The sequence below is a fragment of the Electrona antarctica genome, assembly GCF_951216825.1.
Source record: "Electrona antarctica genome assembly, chromosome: 3".
In the NCBI taxonomy this organism is placed as follows: domain Eukaryota; kingdom Metazoa; phylum Chordata; class Actinopteri; order Myctophiformes; family Myctophidae; genus Electrona; species Electrona antarctica.
Genome location: NC_136808.1, coordinates 60195851 through 60219159, shown reverse-complemented (window position 1 = coordinate 60219159; position 23309 = coordinate 60195851). Strand labels below are relative to the sequence as shown.

At 45.1% G+C, this 23309-nt stretch overlaps 1 protein-coding gene across 1 annotated transcript; it reads right to left on the bottom strand.

The window, feature by feature from the left end:
- Window positions 1-15718: 15718 nt before the first annotated feature.
- Window positions 15719-22490, bottom strand: fgf4 (fibroblast growth factor 4; the record flags this gene model as incomplete). The annotated part of the gene is made up of 3 exons (XM_079497538.1): window positions 21850-22490; window positions 18348-18454; window positions 15719-15895 (listed from the first exon to the last, which is right to left on the bottom strand). The coding sequence occupies exons 1-3, from the start codon at window positions 22157-22159 to the stop codon at window positions 15719-15721; spliced, it is 594 nt and encodes a 197-aa protein (XP_079353664.1). The 5' UTR covers window positions 22160-22490.
- Window positions 22491-23309: the final 819 nt, after the last annotated feature.

Genomic DNA, 23309 nt, shown 5'->3' with positions numbered 1-23309 from the left:
GTTTGCGTCAAACGATTTTTTCTTTTTCTTTTTTTTAACCGCGCGCTGCACGTGCGTAAAAGTGTTAGTATTTATATTTATCCAAAAGACGGTTGATCTCCCCGCGTGCTTTGCGCCTCCAGTTGGTCAATCTGTATCAATAAGTCAACGTCGTCCTGGTGACTTTTAAATGGCCAGCTTATCAGTGAGAGCGATAAGCATCTTCCCAGTAGCCAGTTCTGAGAACGTCAACACCACACACACACACACACACTCGCACGCGCGTGCGCGCGCGCACACACACACACACACACACACACACACACACACACACACACACACACACACACACACACACACACACACACACACACACACGCACGCACACACACACACACACACACACACACACACACACACACACACACACACACACACACACACATCAAGCAACGCCATGCGCATCCAACCATATATCCGCTATTTGCAGGGAAATAAGCCTACAGAAAAAAATAGGCCTAGGCCTACAGTAGGCCTACGTATAGTTACAAATAATAGGCTATAATGATACAAATCTTTAATTATTATAATAATAGGCCTAATATAGGTCTAATATAATTAGCTATAGGCCTAATATATAAATATAGTAGCCCATAGGCTAATATAATAATAGCCTAATAGATAGGCAACAACAACAACAACAACAATATATGATGATTTTGCAAAACACATTTTTGGAACAAAAGGTCTTTTGGCCACATTATTCTTTGTTTGCTTGATTACGTTGCACCATAAAGTTGCATAAAATGTGTGTATATAGTGTTGTAGGCTAGGAGTCTATGACACACATTTGTATTTGAGCATTAGGTTAAAGTCTAGGCTACTGATCAATGTAATACTAGCATACTACAGGCTGATCTGGCACAGTCGCATCCCACCTGCAGACTCTAGGAATACTAGGTCAACTAAATAACACGCTTTTTTCCGCTCTTATCGCTGTATGATGACCGCGCGTTTCCGATGCTTGATTTCTGTCAATTGCTTAACTCTAATCTCTATGCACGATTCACCGTTGCATTTACATAGCAGTTAAAAAATAACGGAGAACAAATATCACCAACCATTGACCATGCAAACCTTGACTCCACAATTCCAGGGCGCAATTTTATACACGGGGCACCAGACTTATAAGAGTTTAAAACACAAACGTCTTGAAAGCCCCTAATCTAATATAGATTGTAGCAGGCTTCTTCTCAATGAAATTGCAGATTGCAAGATATGCGCTCATGCAGTGGTGTGCCGTGAATGCCACTAGATGGCGCTGCAGGAACATACGTTTGTAGGGAATGTTAAGTACTTCATGTCCTTCACTAGAGCTGCCATAACTAAAGTCCAAGTGATGAGTGCTTCTAATCAGACGTGACCCTAATGATGCATGTCCCAAACAAGATGTCACACACAGAGTTCTTCTTATAGCCCATGAGCCTAGTAGAACATCTTGCGTTGCGATCCATTTTTGGGGTCCAGACTCCCAGGCTTGTGCTTGTGAAATACTGAACTGATGATATGATGCAGGCTCAAGCTTGTTTTCTTAAAGGGCAACTTTGCTGAGTTTGAACCTGAATCCTGTGGTTGAAGACATGTAGAGATGAAGATGAAGATGAACCTGAATCCTGTGGTTGAAGACAGAGACTGTTCTGGAGACATGCAGAACAAGTTGGCAAGTGTTTGCACGCACGCACGCACGCACGCACGCACGCACGCACACACACCCACACACACACACACACACAGTGTTGAAAGCCCATAATCTAATATAGATTGTAGGCTTTCAACACTCCAAAAATAGTAGCTCTACAAATCCACAGCGACATCACTGGCACAAAGTCTTTTCGAATGGGGGTCTGCACACAGACAAATACATAATATCGATTTGGGGGTCCTTTTTAGGACGGTTCATCCTTGTCCGTCCCGCATGCAGGCCAGGGACTGGACCGTGGTGTTGATGTATATAGTGGCCATGTCATTGGGCGGTGTTACAAGGAGATATGTTTACGTTTTGCATGATGAGCTGTGCTGCAGTGTAGGCCATGATGCAGGGCAGAGGCTGGGTCTCTACAACAACATGATGAGCTGTGCTGTAGGCCTGCAAGGCAGAGGCTGGGTCTCTACAACAACATGATGAGCTGTGCTGTAGGCCTGCAAGGCAGAGGCTGGGTCTCTACAACAACATGATGAGCTGTGCTGTAGGCCTGCAAGGCAGAGGCTGGGTCTCTACAACAACATGATGAGCTGTGCTGTAGGCCATGATGCAGGGCAGAGGCTGTGTCTCTACAACAACATGATGAGCTGTGCTGTAGGCCACGCAGGGCAGAGGCTGGGTCTCTACAACAACATGATGAGCTGTGCTGTAGGCCACGCAGGGCAGAGGCTGGGTCTCTACAACAACATGATGAGCTGTGCTGTAGGCCACGCAGGGCAGAGGCTGGGTCTCTACAACAACATGATGAGCTGTGCTGCAGTGTAGGCCATGATGCAGGGCAGAGGCTGGGTCTCTACAACAACATGATGAGCTGTGCTGTAGGCCACGCAGGGCAGAGGCTGTGTCTCTACAACAACATGATGAGCTGTGCTGTAGGCCACGCAGGGCAGAGGCTGGGTCTCTACAACAACATGATGAGCTGTGCTGTAGGCCACGCAGGGCAGAGGCTGGGTCTCTACAACAACATGATGAGCTGTGCTGTAGGCCATGATGCAGGGCAGAGGCTGGGTCTCTACAACAACATGATGAGCTGTGCTGTAGGCCATGCGGGGCAGAGGCTGCTGTCGTGACTTGACCTGCCTGTGACATTTGAGAGGAGCGCCCTGGCCTCTCAGTGCTGCTGGAACACTGCAGTAATGTTGATGACACTGTTTGGGTCTACACCCCCCCAGCCTGGCTAATAAGCCAGACCGAATCAGCCGTTGGCAAAAAAAAGATTGCCTGCCGGCGACAGTGTGATTTGAGTCTGGCTTATTAGCCAGGCTACCCCCCCCCCCCCCCCCCCCCCCCCCGCCCTGCAAGTCGTCTGTCGCTTAATAGAACACTAAACACGAGTGGTTTTCAGCCGGACAATTTTTGTAATTTTCATAATGTTGTTGATGTCTGAGGTGGGTGGCTCTTTCAGTAGCCTACCTTCATGATGCTCAGTGACATCATAGAAGGTAGGTTGGTTTATCTGCCCACAACCCTGTTTTTTTTACAGGCAGGTGTTTGAGTGAATCTCACCCGCGTTTAGTGATAGAGAAAAATCCCATCCACCCACAATGGTCTTTATTGTTTTCCCCCCACTGGACCAGGAATGGGTGCATGGACCAAAGGAGAGCTCCATTTGTTTAGTTTTTTCACAGATTTTGCCCCCCTAATAGGGCCAACCCATGTTATCTATTTTTCGTTTTTTTGTCTTGATGAAATATTACATGGCAACCTCAAGTTGCCATGTATTGCTATACTTCAATATATTTTGATGAGAAATATCTTTTATGGAATATTTTACATTGGGTAAAATATTTCCGTGTTTAGTAATGGTATGCCAAAATATTTTTAGTGTTCTAATCTATAGGGCTAAAAATAACTTCTTTAAGACGAGGTGACATCGGTGAAGAGGGAATGCTTTTGTCTGCAGAGGAAGTGGCTCCCCAGTCCCCACATTCCCACACCTATAATGCAATATCTGCAATATCGTCTGCACGTGTTTATGTCTGTTCGCTCAACCACTTCAAATTCGACACATGCGTTCCACACCCCCACAGGGAGTGCAGTGCCCGGTGTCGAGTCGGTCGGACCCACGGTTGTCCAGAACTGCCACAAAAGGCCTCCATATATGGAGCTGTCCTGTTCTGACATCACAAATATGTTCTGACATCTGTATAGACTCCATATTTGGGCATGTCTAGTAATGTCTAATTTATGTGCTGTCGCACGATGGTGTGCTTGGTGGCAAAAATTGTAATTCACAGCTCCATACGTGTTGTAGTGTAGTGTAATGTGGCGTGTTGTGACCTTGTAAATCACTCCATCTCCGATGATTTTCAACTGCTTCAGCCTAACTATCTTGTACAACGGATGCGATGAAACTGTGAAGAAAAGTGTGTGTTCGAATCACAATAGCTCAATATAACAACGTTTAGTGTTTGTCCGTGCAGTGACAACAGAGCCGCCAGACAGCATACAGGAAATTACGTAACAGGCTTAGCGTCTGCCAGAGTAATATAGTAAGAGAGTGGCGACACTAGCGTTTACTCCCGTTGTAACAATGGAATGCGGAAGTGCTCATTCTATCTCAATGGGATAGTTCCAGCCATAGGAGCAATGTTTGGAACTATAGCCCATAGGCACCCGCTCTGCGGCGAGATCAAAGCGTGTCGCTACTCTCCTACTAGTCCAGTAATAATGTAATTTGACCTCTAACTAATTTAAAAAAAAAAAAACTCAACTGAATTTGCATCTTCAATATATCCTGAATAACAGAAAAAAAGTTGCCTGGAATTGTCTGAGGGGAAAGTGTTGAAAATGGCCTGTACAGTATGGCCACCATTGACATCCTATTATAAGGCAATATTTTCTAAATTTCCTTATGCTTTAAGTAGCATGTGACATATCAAACTAGGGGGTTTTCATGATGCTGAATCCATTCCAAGCATTAGTTTTGCATAAAAACACTCATTGGGCTAAATTTGGCCATAGCAACTTGCCAAAATGTGATGATGTCAGCAATGTGTGTGAAATGTGTCTGCAGTGGCGTGAATAAGTCCTACTGGAAACCAAATTAGTTGATGCCTAGAAATATATATTAGATATGTTTAGGATTCTTAATAGGACTGGTTGTTAAAGATCCCTAAATATTCAGCACAACAATTGAATGGATTGGAGATGACCTCTTGGGTGGGGTGGAATTGTCAATGATCCCGTGATCCTGTTAAATGTTATTTTATGAACGGAAATGACAGTGAGATGAGATGAGATTACAACGTCCTGTTCCTCATAATGCTGGGGACCCCCTGGGATACCTTCAAGGACCCCCTGGGGGTCCACAGACCACACTTTTAGAACCACTGCTCTATTGTCGTCCTTCATTCCTTTAATAATGCATCAGTATTTTGAAGTTTGTGCATTGTTGTATCCATGTGTGCACGTGCACGTGTGTGCATGTGTGTCTGTGTGCGCACACACACGCACGAACGCACGCACACAGGAACACTCGCGCACGCACGCACGCACGCACGCACGCACGCACGCACGCACGCACGCACGCACGCTCGCACGCACGCACGAACGCACGCACACAGGAACACTCGCGCACGCACGCACGCACGCACGCACGCACGCACGCACGCACGCACGTGCATTTGTGACTCAGCTGACCAACAGGTCCATGTCAACAGGTGCCAGCCTAACGACTGTTTGGATGGCAGTTCATTTGAATGTCCCCCTAAGCAGCAACTCATTTGCTTCACCACCACAGCCAGATGTTTCATTATTCACTGTACAACCCCAGCGTTCATTTAAAGGTGCTGGATATATTATGCAGTATGTTTGTTCAAATTAAAATAAGTGTTAAATAGCTCTGAGTATGCCTTCTGATCATTGCCATATACAGTGTTTTTTTTAGTAACAGGGGTCTCCCCATCTCTTCAGCTCTTGAATAAACAGAAAATGCATTTTCAGGTCAGGACACCAATTTTATCATTTAACTCAGGATGCAGTAAAAACAGGCAGTGGTGGAAAAAGTACTCAAATGTTTTACTTAAGTATAAATACTGCAATGTAGACGTACTCCATTACAAGTAAAAGTGCCATATTCAAAAAATTTACTCAAGTAATAGTACAAAAGTATCTGCATTAAAATGTACTTAAAGTACTAAAAGTAAAAAGTATACTCGTATTGCAGAATGTCCCATTTGTGCACGAAGTCTTTTGAAAATAGCCGATCTACAAGATCGAAGATCTGCTATTTTCAAATGGCTGAAATGTATATGGGTTGAAGTGGTTAATGTATGTTTTCAAATTTTCTAAATCCAAAACTCTATTAGTACAAATATACTTGAAAATTGTATTTAAGTAAAGTCAATGAATGATCTTTGTGTGGTTGTTTGTCCTGATTCGATATATATTCCACCCGAAAATGCATTTTCTTTTACTAAAGAGCTGGAGAGAGCTTTAACCTTTTAACAAACTTTTAGTTTTAAGCAAAGACATATCACTTACAGCACCTTTATCTCTGAGAGTGTAGCCTACAAATGGAACCGAATGTACCCGTAAGGGTCTATTTGGTTCAATTTGTACACTCTCAGTGTTGGTCCATTTTGTTTCATTTGTACACTCAGAGTTACATTAACATAGACTGCAAATCACATGTGAAAACAATATTCAGATTGCTTCAAGTTCAAACGGTAACTTAATCTTTTTGAGGATCATTTTAAATCCACAATCTGTTTATACATTTCAATATAACGCCAAAGATCTTTGCGAGATTTGAAATGAATTCACGCTCATAATGATCTTGATCCAGAGCCAAAGCAGATATTTTTGGAACAGCCGCACTGGAGTGGGACCACCACCGCACTCCTCTCACCTGTCCCGTCCTGTCCTGCCCTGCCCTGCCCTGCCCTGCACTCCCCCCAACAGTTTGAGCCATCCCTGCTGGGTGTTAAAGACCCAGGCTTGGACTGAGTTAGTTGGCAGGATAAAGCAGTAACACCCAATAAGCCTGGAGCTTAGGAAGTGCCACAGCCCAGGCATCCGGGGACTGTGAGGGCCAAATGAGCGGGCCGTCTGGGCTCGGAGCTAAGTGGCCCCCAAGGTGCCCCCCCCCCCCCCCCCCCCCGCCTCTTACAGCTAGATGAGAAGTGGGTGCCGAACAATGTTTGATCACTGGAGCTGAGACTGAAGCAGTGGTGGAGGAATCAATACCACAATGTAGAAACTCGGTTACAAGCAAAAAGTCTGGTATTAAAAATGTACTTGAGTCAAAAGTAAAAGTAGTCGGTATGCATAATGTCACAACTTTTCGAATGTATAAATTGTATACATTTGTCAACACGTAGCTGAGCTTGTAGATCAGGTATTGTCAATTAGTCTAAGGGGGGATTCACGCACCCGGGCGCGCATTCGGGACCACATGGCAGATATTGTGCCGTGTGAACTGAGTGGTGCAAGGTCTTATATAGCCTGATCAGCTGTGGTTTGACGTAATGTCAGTGACCATAGTAACCATGCTCATTTTTTTTGGTACGAACACGTGTACACAGGTACAAAGCCAGTTGTTGGAGTGGTTTACACCACTCAAAAATATGAATGTATTAGCAATTGGATTTGGAGCACATGTGAGCCATGGGGATACATGCAGTCCCACTCCCACCACCGTGCACTATTCTAGCGCAGCTTGAATGGGACAGGCCTGTCCCCCTGCCCTTCAAAGGGACAACAGGAAATGTATTATTGAACTTAAACTCTCCTCACCTACCTGTGTGTGGACGTAAGGGCCATCCAATGGCTATTCAATGACCTCTCTCTGTTAGCGAACACATGGTTGTCACCCGGCCTTCTATGCATCCAATTCGACTTGAAAGGCTCTCTCAGAATGGACATGTAGCTCTCTAATTCCACACATATCTGCATGCGTACACGTGGCGGGGGTCTTTGGAGCATCGTGTGAGCCATGTGTAGTAGCAGACACACAATGAGAGGCTGCACGGAGGCAGCCTTCTAGTGGGTAGATAGATGAGAGCAGTGTGTCTCTAAGTTTAGGACTGGTTTACAGCCTCTAGACGGGCTGTCCTTGGGTTCCCTGTAGCAGAAAGCAGTCATTCTTTTCAGGGTATGACATGAAGGCCTCTTTTAGCCCAGGGTCCAGGCTGAGTGGAGCACAGAAATACGTACGTGGAGGGCAGCTATGTGTCCAAATCACACCTGTCCCGCTACAGGCCAAGGCCACACGGCTCTGAGAGGTTGCACGCGTAAAACTAGAAGCTACTATAGAGAGAGCCATGACTCTACCTGGCATTTTGGCCAAAGACTTTTATGTAGAAAGCATGAATTGACATTAAAGAAATGTGAATACAAACAGGCCTACATACAACAGGCCTTTCCAATGCATTGAATATTTTCCAATTTTCAATTTCCATGTGATTGTTGCTAATGTAAGCAACAACTTCTGGGCCACATAACAGACATTCTTTGAATGTGCCTGTGTGTGTGTGTGTGTGTGTGTGTGTGTGTGTGTGTGTGTGTGTGTGTGTGTGTGTGTGTGTGTGTGTGTGTGTGTGTGTGTGTGTGTGTGTGTGTGTGTGTGTGTGTGTGTGTGTGTGTGTGTGTGTGTGTGTGTGTGCGTGCGTGTGCGTGCGTGCGCATGTATGAATCAAAAAGAAAAACAATTGCAATTCTCAAATTGCAGAGGCTGTAAATAACTGCATAACAGAGGCAAAATGTACCTCTAAACAAAGAAATGTACTGCTTTGCATAACATTTGGTCCATGAATCAAGTATACTATATTGGTCAAACTCAATAAATCCTTTAAAATGACATCTACTGTATGAAGCCACTTTAAACAACTTTTAAGTTTATATGAATCCCAAGTTAAATTGCCTGTTTCTATAAAATAATCGCAAATTAGATTGTTTTTCTCATTATCGTTTAGTGCTTTTAGTCACTTTAAGGGCTATGTTTCAGAAATATCCAATCAAAAAGCCCATGCACAATACAAGGTGACACACTGTGGGCTTGTTTTGTTATTTTCGAAAAAAGAAAAACACATTTAAAACCTTTGCCTAGATACATTTTGGCCCCCAAATCCAGTTGCCAGATTTAAAGTGGCTTGTGTTAGTGTGTTGCAGGGCCCCTCGATCAGTTTGGCTTTGTGCCCCTCCAAAAAAAATGGCATGCCCTGAGACCACCCATGTGACAGTGCCACTTTCTCCTCTGTGTCTTTCTTGTCAATATGTAGACACCAGTGTCTCTTTCTAGGTTATATAGACACCAGTTGTTTTTGTTGAGATTCTGAATTCTTAACTACCCTGAGTCCTCATCTTTAAACCAATCCAGTGATTTGATTGGTGCAGGGCTGAGCATGGATCAGATTTTAAAGAACATAATGTCATTATTTCACTGCAGATAGTCTACATATTACATTTAAAATCATCCTTAACCCTGAAATTAAATTAATTCTTTCAATGGACGAAAATCTTGTTTAGTTTGACGGCCTTCCTGCCCTGGCATGTGGCCTGTGTTCGCTCAAAAAATGGACAACAACAAAAAGGCCAGGTGGCCTCATGCCCCCTGAAATGACGAAATTCCAGGCCTGGTTAAATCTGACACATTGACAACAGTACACAAGTCACAGAATTGTATTTATATATTTTTATTTTTATTTATTAAGTTAGGCTTTATTTCATGTGCACAGCACATACAAGATGGGTGTTCAGCTCACTCTGCATAAAACTACAGAGCAACTGATCTATGTAGAAAATACAAAAGGCAGTGAATGAAGACCACAGGACTCATTGAGACAGCATCATCATGTCAGTAGACCCACACAGCTGAGCCAGCACACTGTCCAAACCCTTCAGTGTGACAGCATCATCACGTCAGTAGACCCACACAGCTGAGCCAGCACACTGTCCAAACCCTTCAGTGAGACAGCACCATCACGTCAGTAGACCCACACAGCTGAGCCAGCACACTGTCCAAACCCTTCAGTGTGACAGCATCATCACGTCAGTAGACCCACACAGCTGAGCCAGCACACTGTCCAAACCCTTCAGTGAGACATCATCACGTCAGTAGACCCACACAGCTGAGCCAGCACACTGTCCAAACCCTTCAGTGCTAAGGGCTGTTCACACTGGGAGCGACACTACATCGGGCCTGGCGTATCCGCTTGTATCTGCGGCAGCGGTGGCCGAACGGTTTGCGGAGCGGTCTTGGTACCGGAAGGTCGCCAGTTTGTATCCCCGGACCGGCACGTTAAAATTACCACCGCTGAAGTGCCCTTGAGCAAGGCATTGAACCACTACCATGAAATGTTCTATGAGCAGGGCCTGGCTGTAAACAAGTATCTGATGCTTAGTCCAGTTACCCTGGGTAAATATAGTAACTTTGCTTTGCAGAGTCGCAGTATGCTGCTCATGTGGGTTCACTGTATATGCATCGCATAGAAAACACAATTCAACTCTTGACGACTAGCAAGAACGCTAAAATTTCACAATATCGTGCCAGGCAGGTTGTTACACCTGTGTCCTGCGATGCGTTGTGAGCCTTTAGGTCGGATAGTTTTTGCCATACAACACCATCGGGCGACTAGGGCTTAAAGGTATTTTTACAAGGGAAGTGTCTAGTCATTCATTTTTTATGAGAGGTGAGCGGCTAGCGTTTAACCCTTTGTGTCTGGGTAGCTCAGTTGGTAGAGCTCTTGCCTTTGGACCACAAGTTCATGGGTTCGATCCCGGGCACCGCCAACTCCGTGCATGAGTAGCACGGCTTGGGTGCAGCAAGTCGTGCGGGAAGTACTGGGAGCTGATGGTAGGTGTGGCGCTCCAACTAAACAATCCATCTTCCAGGGGTCTAGCGCATTGTAACGGGGATAGACTCCCGCGTGTTTACCGGCTGATACCAACAATAAGCCACTCCCGACCTATACTTGAGCGTTTAGGCAGACACACCATGAAATTGTCACATTCGTGCTATTGTCTCACGCACACATCCGCCTGCGTCAACAGTTGTCTAAGCCAGTGGTTCTCAAAGTGGGACCCCCAGGGGTCCTTGGGGGTTCTAGGGGGTCCCCAGCAAAATGTGTTAATACAGCATCACAATCATTTTGTCCATTTATACGTTGGCTTGTACATCTATTTTTTAACATTTTTGAATATATTGAAAGTGTTCAACAGGTTTTCAAATGGATGAAATGTATAATAAAACTTGTGAAAATAGCAGATCTAAATCTTCTCTTCTGGGCATCCGTGGCATAAAACATTTCCAAATATATATATCAATTTGGGGGTCCTTCCTTGGCAGGAAAACGTTTGAGAACCACTGGGTCTAAGCGCTGGTATATGAACACGTCACATGTCCACAGTGGCTCCGGCTTGCCCAGGTGCTCCAACCAACACAACTAGTGTTCACGGGTGGGAAGCCGCCAACCCGGGCAGTCTGTATTTGATCTTAGAGGCTTTTCGGCATCATTGGTTTCTCTTGGACTCTCGCTGCATAAGCAAATGAGCAGGTATAAGGTAGAGGGGTGAACGCCAGGTCTCCAGTCTATTGTAAACACAGTGCTCTGCTATGCAAATCAGTGATACTGGAGAACACTGCAGCCCGGCTGTAGAATATGATTAGTATAGAGAGAACACTGCAGCCCGGCTGTAGAATATGATTAGTATAGAGAGATACTGGAGAACACTGCAGCCCGGCTGTAGAATATGATTAGTATAGAGAGATACTGGAGAACACTGCAGCCCGGCTGTAGAATATGATTAGTATAGAGAGATACTGGAGAACACTGCAGCCCGGCTGTAGAATATGATTAGTATAGAGAGTGTGATGAGCCCCAATTCTCCTCTTGCTTTTAACCATTTAAACCAGTGGTTCCCAAACTTCTTAACTCAAGACCCAAAAGAGAGTTGATGTCTCCCCGGGGACCCAAACTATAATCCTTCTAAATACTGAAACCTTTTCCATTTTTAGGAAATGGAAAAAGAAACAAGAAGAGGATACTTGCGACCCATACAAATTTGTCTGCAACCCACAAATGGGTCCCGACCCAGTGTTTGGGAAACACTCATTTAAACCATATATACTAGGTTTCAAGTGATGAGGAGAGTCCAACGACTGGCCCGCTGAGGTGAACCACCACCTTTTAGGCAGTGAATATCCTGGATGTACTTTTAGCTGCATGGAGGCCCTGCAGCTGAAGGCCAGTTTGTGGACAGTTTGCATGACATTTGTTTGAGTTATTTGCAAATTAATACACAGCTTGTGTATTGAGTTCAGCTGGCTGCTGTACAAGTCATTAGTTCTAGGCTACTCAAGGCACTCTCATTGTTTGTTTAAACAATTAAACCTTTTTTTTCACAACTTGCAGATAATACATTAGGCTACAGCGCCTTGCTATGTGTGGAATGTTGAAACTGAGATTTAAACCCTTTTAAACCTCTTGAAGAAAAACAAAACATCAAACAACAAACAGAGGGACACCTCAAAGAAGTACAGACATTTTTGTTTGCGGGCCAAGTGTGTTTCAGCGGGATTCAGCCCCTTTTCATAGCAATGGTTCAGTTCACAGAGGTAAAAAACCTGGTGTCCACCAGGGCTCTATACTCAAATTGTATTTCCCTCACCGTCAAAAATAGATGATATACAAACACACAATGTGACACCTTGCTAGCTTGTAGATCTGCTATTTTAGCTTATAATGTTCGCCCCAGAATATGGACAGGTTAAGAGTAAGACAGACACAAGTGTTCTTTCAAGCATTTAAACTCAGCTCTGTTGGTCTGTGTTAGAACCCCCCCCCCCCCCCCCACACACACACACACACACACACACACACACACACACACACACACACACACACAGACACACACACACACACACACACACACACACACACACACACACACACACACACACACACACAGACACACACACACACACAGACACACACACACACACACACACACACACACACACACACACACACACACACACACACACACACACAGACACACACACACACACACACACACACACACACACACACACACACACAGACACACACACACACAGACACACACACACACACACACACACACACACACACACACACACACAGACACACACACACACACACACACACAGACACACACACACACACACACACACACACACACACACACACACACACACACACACACACACACAGACACACACACACACACACACACACACACACACACACACACACAGACACACACACACACACACACACACACACACACACACACACACAGACACACACACACACACACACACACACACACACACACACACACACACACACACACACACACACACACACACACACACACAGACACACACACACACAGACACACACACACACACACACACACACAGACACACACACACACACACACACACACACACACACACACACACACACACACACACACACACACACACACACACACACACACACACACACACAGCGCCTGTTCCCCCAATAGGAATACCATCACCATTGGCTACCGAGGGGGTTATATTTACAAAATATATAAAGAAAAATATAGGGTTACTGCAGGGCCCTAGCATAAAGTACAGTCCAACAGCTGTCTTTAAATATTTCTCCCATGATTATCCTTTCTAAAAGTAAATCACAGGGTAAAGATAGAAGATAGCAGGAACGTGACAAGGCGCAACTAGGACGACATGGCCACTAGAGCCGGGGGGCGCGCGGGGGGGGGGGGGGGGGCTGTACTCAACTGCAATGAGCGACAGAGAGAGAGAGAGAGAGAGAGAGAGAGAGAGAGAGAGAGAGAGAGAGAGAGAGAGAGAGAGAGAGAGAGAGAGAGAGAGAAGGGGGGGGGGGGGGGGTATGTACAGGGTTAACTTTACACATTAATAATGATGTAATAATGTGATAATTGTGATCGTATTTTTATATCTACAATAAACTACAACTTTCCGTATAGTAATCCATGAAAAGGGATGGCACTCGTATTAGTAAAACGTTTTTTTTACCAGTTTGAACTATAAACAATGACGTTTTTTTCAGCTGGAGGCGAGGTAACTAACTAACTAACTAACTACAGAGTATAACCGTTCGTTTGTATCTAGATTGTAGTTCAATTAAAAGTCAGTTTTGTTGTTTGTTTCCTGGACCCTTATACAGTTCTGTAAATATGAGTGTGTATACAAATGGAACCAAATGTCTAATTGTACTCTCAGAGTTATGGGGGTCTGGTCTATATACACCTTGACTGGACACACGGCTGCCATTGAACCCGGGACCCTCCTGTCATGTCATGGGACAGTCCCTCTGGCCACGAGGTAACCCTGCCAGCTCGCCATTATAGCCGTCCCATGTCAAACAACACTCCAAAAACAATCCCGCTCCACCAGCTGAGGCCCACGAGGAATGCTCGACTTACTTCAGTCCAATTCCGATCGGACAAATGCGACTAACTTATGGCTCTGTTTGACATGAGCCTTGTCCAATAAAGAATGGTCTTGCTCGACACTCGAGGCTTCGGTTTCCCCGTTGCATGTCAGCACTTTGACCTTGCCTTTAAACTCCCAAATTCCCCGCTTATATAATGTCAAGAAGATACCTCTCTCTCTATCTACAGTCTTATGGTTCTGACAAAGATTGACGGCAGAAAAGTTCAGAGTTCGCCCCTTTGGCAGAGCTAAAAACAGCCCAGTGGAGGCCGGGGGTCTCTCTCTCTCTCTCTCTCCCTCTCTCTCTCTCTCTCTCTCTCCCTCTCTCTCTCTCTCTCTCTCTCTCCCTCTCTCTCTCAGTAAGATGATACTGTTTCAATTAGGCTCCAGTGCCACACAAAAGATGTGGAGCATTGAGCAATCACTGTCACATCTGACACATGTGACCGACCGACACCTCATGTTGTTTTCAACTTCAGTCTAAGACAAGAAATGCAGTAAACGAAAAAGTCATTAAATGACATGATTACGTCTACTGCACACTGTTGCTAGAAGGTCTTGTTTGTTTGTTGGTTTGTTTGTTTGTTTTTGTTTTTTGTTTTTTTAACCACAGTGCAAAGACAGCCATCAGGCAAAAGCCTGATATATACTTCTTTGTACGACGGTGTGCAGAAAATAGCTGATATACAAGCTCACAACGCATCACAGATGCGACACATTGTGAGCTTGTATATCGACTATTTTCGGTGTTTGACACCATTGTACGATGGAGCATACATTAGGTAAAATATTTCAACCTGACAGAGAATAGCAGCAAAATCTGATAAATTAGAAACAAAAAACTAATAAACATAAATTAAAACTCCACATGGAAACGAGGACCTGTTTTTAAAAAAAATACAAAATGTAGTAAATTATAAATAAGAAGGAAAACAAATATATAAAAATGATAAAAGTAGGCTATGATACACTTAGACTTCTTGCATAAAGGCTGTAACTGAAAAGTGCATCACAGTTTAGAATCCACTCGTGCCTCCTTTTCCATCGACTCCTTTTCATTAGTCGACTTGTGCCTCCTTTCCTAGCCTCCTTCATCTCCTTCTCGTTAGAGTCCACTCATGCCTCCTTTCCTAGCCTCCTTTATCTCCCTGTAGAGTCTAATTATCCCTCCTTTCCTTCCTACCCTCCTTTGTCTCCTTGTTGTTAGAGTCCACTTGTCCACTCCTTTCCTATAGCCTTGTTCGTCTCCTTGTTGTTAAGAGTCCACTCATCCACTCCTTTCCTAGCCTTGTTCGTCTCCTTGTTGTTAAGAGTCCACTCATCCACTCCTTTCCTATAGCCTTGTTCGTCTCCTTGTTGTTAAGAGTCCACTCATCCACTCCTTTCCTAGCCTTGTTCGTCTCCTTGTTGTTAAGAGTCCACTCGGCCACTCCTTTCCTAGCCTCCTTGGACTCCTCGTTGGTTGAGATGACGTCTATTTCTCGTGCCTGAACCGCCGATACGACAAAGTATAAATCTGGGGCTCCTCAGATTCTGGGCAAGAAATGTGTCACCGTGGTGGCGGGCGACACTCTGTTCCCTCGCTTGGTTTTCCCGTTCTTGCTGAGACCGATGAACATCCTGGGGTAGACAACAGACTCGTACGCGTTGTAGTTGTTGGCCAGAAGCCTCTCCCGGAACTTGCACTCACTGTTGTAGTGTGACTGAAACAGAGAGAGAGAGAGAGAGATGCGGATTATTTGAAATGTCACTTGTTTGATACCTGAACTCAAAATTTAAAACAAATCTTCTAAATCCTCCAGTTTTCTGAAATAAATATTTTCACGATTTAAAAAAAATAGCAGATCTACAAGCTCGTAGCGCGCCACCGAGTGGCGCGCTATGAGCTTGTAGATCTGCTATTTTTCAATAGCTAAATTATAACATAATGTTTAAAACACCAAAAGGGTGTTTTTGAACCACTTTGGGAACCACTGCAGTATACTGCACCTTTGATAAATGTATCAAAAATATGTATGAAAGCATGACATATTGTGAGCTTGTAGATCTGCTATTTTCTGTGTGCGACACCAGTTTAAATCTGGCATATATAAATGACTGTGTTATGACTTATTATGTTAAATAGCCATATTGTTATGAGCAGGTGGACTGGGGTGGATTGTTCGAAATATGCAAGTGGTCATGAGCCCAGAAAAGTTTGTCTAGACAAAACAAAGATCCTGGGGGACTTATAATAGGATTTGAGCTCTGTTTTGTTGATAACTAATTGTCATCGCCTACCATTGAACATTTCCTACATTCTTGACTTGAACACTAAATAAAATCACACCCGTGTGAACTGAGTGGTGTAAGGTCTGTCTGACATAATGAAATCATGTCTGACGTAATGAAATCACACCCGGGTGTGATTTCATTACCTGGCTTTGTTTGTGCAGAAAAAATGAGCATGGTTGCTATGTTCACCCTGTTCACCCGGGTGTGATTTCATTACGTCATTACAACAGGGTGAACATAGCAACCATGCTCATTTTTTCTGCACAAAAAAGCCAGTTGTAGGAGTGGTTTACACCACTCAAAAATGTGTTTCATTTATGGACTGCTTACTATGTGATGACTGAGCTGCTAACAATAGGAACATATGCCAATGACAATATTATTAGTGGGTTAATGGATCTAACATTCATGTGTGTGTCTGCCTTACTGTACATTAATACATACGTGGACATTTTTGTATTTTATTTTTGAGGGCCTCCTATGCCCAGCTTTGTGTGTTTGTGTGTACCAAACAACGATGATTTGATTGGCTGAGCACGGAATGCGATGTATGATGATGTATGACGAAAATAGCGCCCCTCACTTCACACGAGTGTGATTTTTTCTCTCTCGCAATTGGGCCTCCAATCATATTTACAATGAACGAATGAATGAATGAATGAATGAATAATTTAATTTAGTCTGGATATGTTAGTCTGCGTTATATGTCAATGTGTGTGTGTGTGTGTGTGCGTGCGTGCGTGCGTGCGTGCGTGCGTGCGTGCGTGCGTGCGTGCGTGCGTGCGTGCGTGCGTGCGTGCGTGCGTGCGTGCGTGCGTGCGTGCGTGCGTGCGTGCGTGCGGGCGTGCGTGCGTGTGCGTGTGCGTGTGCGCGTGCGTGTGTGTGTGTGTGTGTGTTTGTCTGTAGGTATATGGGTGGTCTCCTCACGGCCAGCTCATCTTTGCTCAGGCAGAAGAACGGTACTGTAGGTGCGTGCGTTGGCTGGCAATGCTTGGAATGGAATGTTTCAGACTGAACGATGTACCGTCACCCGGTTCTGCCTTCATCCGGCCCACAATGAAAACATGCCACAGCTTCTCTCTCTCTCTCTCTCTCTTGTTCACTTGTCGCCTACTGTCTTGTTTGTCTGTGCGTGTGCTAGCATGCTCAAGTGGTGACATGTCATGGAGAAGTCCGTCTCCAAGGACATAGCCCAGTGGTAGGCAACAGGCAGCCAGAACAGGCCCGAGCCCAGTGGTAGGCAACAGGCAGCCAGAACAGGCCCAGTGGTAGGCAACAGGCAGCCAGAACAGGCCCGCAAGCGATAATATCTATCGCGACAAATTATTCTGTAAATCATTTACAATAGCTGACTGACAGTCCTGGTAGGATCTGGACAGCAATAGCTTTGAATTTAATGAAATCAGGTATAGGATGAACAAAATAGTTACATTTCCATTCTTTGAATGTTATGTCTTCACTGCCAACTTTCCTCTTGACACTTTTGAATAAGTGTTCCTCATGCCTTAAATGATAATATTGTTCCTCTCCGTTCTAAGAGACCTTGAACCATGAAAGAGCTCTTGTTCCAAAAGGAGTGTATGTTCTTTCAAGATTTTTTTTTTAAAAAGGTTTTTTTTTTTTTTTACAAGCTTGTATATCTGCTATTTTTGAGTAGGAAATAAGGAATAAAATATGGATTCTGCGGTTAAAATGATTGTGATGGGGCGTCCCCATGAGGCCCCACTTTGCAAAACACTGGCCTATATTACTCTAAGAACAGATCTACAAGCTATCCAACAACAACAGATCTATCAAGCTAACACATTTGCAGAATAGATCTTTTCATTTGTGTGACATCATGGAATCAACATGTGAAAATAAGTGATACAGTACACTCACAGATCCGTACAGCTTCCCCCGCCGGTTCATGGCCACGAACAGCCCACTGCGGACGCCAAAGATGGTCACCACACCCCTCTCTCCTACCGGAGAGATTTCCAGGAGACCTGAGAGGAATGGAAAGAAAGCTCCTTAACCGTTTGGCCGCCAGGATTAATTAATTAATTCACAGTAATTCATGCCAGGATTTCCCCTATTTTACCCTCATTTTGAAGTGCCAAAACCCACGAATGGATGTTACTTTTGTTACTTACACTGTGTGTAGTGTCGGACCATATCCGGATCTATTGCTCGGCAATCAGAAAGGCTGACCGCGACAATTACAGCGTTGGCTATCGGCCATGGAATAAACCTTGTTATTATTATTTATTTTTTTACCAGAAATGCCACCTGGGACAAGGAATTTAAGATAAAAGCGATCAAAAGAAACAGATACAGTGGGTGCGAGTGCGCACAAAATTCAAGATGCTCCATTGCTGTTGACAACATCACCTATAAGTGCTAATGTATGTAGCATCACGACTCGATCGATCATAAGCACTATAAAAGACCGCAATTGCCGTACATCTGCAGCAATGGCGCCAAGTGTGTTAAACCAACACGGTCCCTTGACCGCCTACTTCAGCCCCAATATGACTTTTTGTCTATACCAGGTCGAAGGCGTGGCAGAGACTTTGTTTTGCCCATCCGTCCATCAGCCCGTCGGTCTGTGAGTGGCTAATCTCCGGCACCGCTGTGCAGATCGCAGTGAAACAAACTGTGCACACACACTTCCTGGAGGTTGATTAAACACATTTTTGTCCCGAACATCGCGCAAATCGGTACACAGTGTCTCTATAGTCAATAAACCAAATGGGTCTTTCAGATTTTTCATATTCCATCCTGCATGCCTATAAGATTGCAGGCTTCCAAAGTTTGCAGTAGTGCTCCGTTTTGAACAAAATGCCTCAAATAATGAACACAGCGACGTTGTGCAATGTCTGTGAAATTGTGCACGCAGATTCCTGGCCGAAATGCCACTTGAAAATATTCAAATCAGCCTCATGGTGGTGCTATAACTGCACTGATCTGAGTATAACGTTATATGCACACTCCCTAAGCCAAGGAAAAACCTTTGCCCTGCATGTTTAACATCGGCCTATAGCGCCATATTACTGGGCACCGCTCAGTTCACAAGGGTGTGATATTTTATATTAGCCTACTACAGATTTTGTCCAAACATCACGCAAATTGGTATAAATTATCTCTAAAGTCATGTGGTCATGGTGGTCCTTCATATTCCATATAACATTGCTGGCCCACAATAACCTACGTGACCTGACCTGACAGAGACCTGTGTGCGAGAAGCACTTTTTCTATAGTTTTCAGTTTTTAGCCTACACACCCCATGAATCCTCTCTAATTCATGCAGATTTAATAAGAGAATATTGGATGAATTGAAGAAAAGCCAAACAACAGCAAAACAATGTAAACTCTTGTAGTTGGAGGTTATTGGCTCCAACTACAAATTGGAGCCACAATAACCTGTTGTCAAATGGACCCCTATTTTCTTACATAAACATTCTGCGTTCAGGAATGTGGAGGAAAAAGATGTCCATGCGGGGATTCAAGGCAGACATTTATTTTGGGGTGAACCAGCTGTGTTTTAATTGATCAAGTAGCCTATAGGCAGCGGTGGCCGAACGGATTGCGGAGCGGTCTTGATACCGGAAGGTCGCCAGTTCGAATCAGCGGTCCGACACGTTAAAATTACCACCGCTGAAGTGCCCTTGAACAAGGCATTGAACCACTACGATGAAATGTTCTATGAGCAGGGCCTGGCTGGAAACAAGTTCTTGAGCTTAGCCCAGATACCCTGGGTAAATATAGTAATGATTTCATTTCATTTCATTTCAGGCTAATGGTTTGATGTGGAGACGCACGGACCGGCACGGTGCACAGTGGGGCAACCAATCATCGCCAAGAATGATGGTCGCTGGCAGTGAGTGGCCATCAAATCATCCTGCAATAATTAGACTACCTGATGTAAATAGGCCTATTGGGTGTATAGGGTCCGTGCGTGCTGCGTGCGTGCGTTTGTTTGAGCCCCGCATTGGCTCGAGTGGCGGCGGCCTGAACTCTTTAAAGGTATTCTATGTAATGTATCTCCCTGAAATTTTATGTATACGGCGTCTCAAAATAGTGTTGGAACTCTGGAGAAGAACAAAACAAAGCTTTAAATTCCCCAGCAGGCAGGGCAGGGCAGGCGCGGGCGGCCCGGTCCGTGTCCCGGCCTTTATCACTATAGGAAGTGATAAAAGAGTGTGGATAGGCCTATATGAAGAATGATTGACACTGCAGTGGCTGTGCAGTCGAAATTGGGACGAGGGGGATTCTAAGGTTGGTTTGGTGGGCCGGTATACGTCAATCAATCAATCAATCAATCAATCAATCAATCAATCAATCTGCAAATAGCCAGTACGTGTTAGACTCTATCCGTATCCGCAAATGTCAGAGAGCTGGAAGGACGCTGTGCATGCTTGTGCCCAATGCGCCAACGCCATGCGCAAGGCCAAGGGTGTCGCTCACCAAAAGAGAACCGATCTTCAAGCCAGCATTGTCAGCTTGTGTAGATCGATCTACTTGCTTGCCAAAAGACAACATATCTGTTCTCTTCTTGCAAGCGACACCGCTGTACTGCGGAGTATAAATTAGGCTTTAATTAGCCGGATCAAGCCAGAGGGAAATGTCTATCTGCGTCAGAACTTTAGGAGCTGGCCCTGGATCACTGCGATCTCTGGTTACACGCACGCACGCACGCACGCACACACACACACACACACACACACACACACACACACACACACACACACACACACACACACACACACACACACACACACAGCACTTAGGACACCGACATACACCGAAATCTCAGCCATAATGGCAGATTCCAGATGTGCTGGAATAGGCTAGTCTGTCATTCCCAAACACCTGCATGGCGCACCTGTCCCGATGCAATAAGCCCTCTCGCTGATGATGATTGATGGGTATATTTACGGACGCACGTAATATTATGCTATATCACCGCGTCCGTAATCCGTATACCCATCAATCCTACTGTTGTAATGGATTAAAAGCTATAGGCCAGGCTAGTCTAATCCTATACTGTGGGGTGCACGGGGAGTAAACTTTTTAGGCTACTTTTGACAATTTGTTGCATTTGCATACATAATATATATACGGTCGCAGTCGCACCTTTACTATCTGTAACATACAGAATTATATTCGTTTAAGTCAATAAGCGAATGTTAACTGAGTCCAGCTGCCCGGACGTATAGCCTATAATCGACAATAAACGCTTATAGGCTATATTCATGTCCCTTGCCAAAAAGAACAGATGCATACGGGCAACAAGCTGCGACGCATAATCTGTTCTTTTTGGAAAGGCGCGATGGAGATGGAGTAAACCTGAAGGAAGGTTTTTTTTCCCTTTTTTTTTTTTACAATACGATGAACTTACTGTAACGGTTCTCGTTGTGGACCCCTGTTATTCTCCCGTCGGGCAGCACCTGGATATGAAAGCCAATGCCCACGTTGCAGTAGAGGCGCCGTAGCCTCTTAATGCCCATGAGGTAATCACTGTCCCGGTTGATCTCTCGCTTCTCGCCGGGAACCCGAGCCAACGACCGGGAATAGAGCGTCTCCCAGCTGCGTCGCTCCGCCGTCCCGTTCCCCCTGCTGCCCCCCTGGAAGGAGAACGGCGCAGAGCGAACCACGCCGGTCACTATGAGGCCCAGGACCAGGACAGTCAGGGCCGAGTTAGAGCCCATCCTGTGCCGCACACAGCTGCACCACAGTGTTTGTGCAGGGGCTTGCTGTCTCTAAAAATACCCCCGCCACCCCCCGGTGCCGGCCTTTGCGCTGAACTCCGAAGAAAAGAAAACGAAGGAATAGAAAGGACCGGCTGAAACAAGCGCTCATTCCAAGACCAAGCCGCGCGCCGCTGGTTCACTGGTGCTGCCGCGACATTGATCTTGCGGGTTTTGACGCGCCAGTATCCGGCTAGACTCCGACTGAGACGAGGCCAGCTAGGACCATGGGCTCTGAGAGATTCAAGTGCGACTTGACAAGTTGAAGTGTCGCTCGTTGAGGCCAGCAGCGCGGCTCAGCCATGGAAGGTTTCCCTCGCTGACTATATTTATATCTGCAGTGACATTACATCACGCACTGGCCAGACTGCATCACGGGACAGCTCCAAACGCAGCGCTTTGAAAAGTGCGCACGAAAAGAGAGGAGAGGAGAGGAGAGGAGAGGAGAGGAGAGGAGAGGAGAGGAGAGGAGAGGAGAGGAGGGGAGGGGAGGGGAGGGGAGAGGAGAGGAGGGGAGAGGAGAGGAGAGGAGAGGAGAGGAGAGGAGAGGAGAGGAGAGGAGAGGAGAGGAGAGGAGAGGAGAGGAGAGGAGAGGAGAGGAGAGGAGAGGAAAATGTCAAAACTCGCCCTCCGCGGATAACAAAAAAAAATCAACACGCACCAACAAGGTTTGGAAGTTATTGAAAATGAAATAATGGCCAGTCTTATCTTAAAGAAAAGCCAAGAGTTGTGGAAACGCAGAATAAAGACGTTGTTAACGTGCGTTCTTTGTGTGTCCCTCTCCCTCTCATATCGTGAGTGGAATATCATAATTGATGTATGGGAGGATGTAAAATAGGAAATGACTGAGTTAACAGGCCTGGTGTGGAGACAGGAGACAGTTCTATAAATGAACAATAACAGGAAAAAACAAAACTCCGAATCCAACGAATTGAAAAAGAAACAAAAAAAATACAAGCGGTAGCGGGAAAAAGGGGGAAATTATGTCGTAGATTCTTAAAGAGAACAATAGTAAGACTAAATAGAATGTTAGTGGTATGATAAGTAGATGGTAGTGACAGATAGCTCATGCTCTCTATGTCTGTGAGAATTGAGGAAACGTCATCTGGAC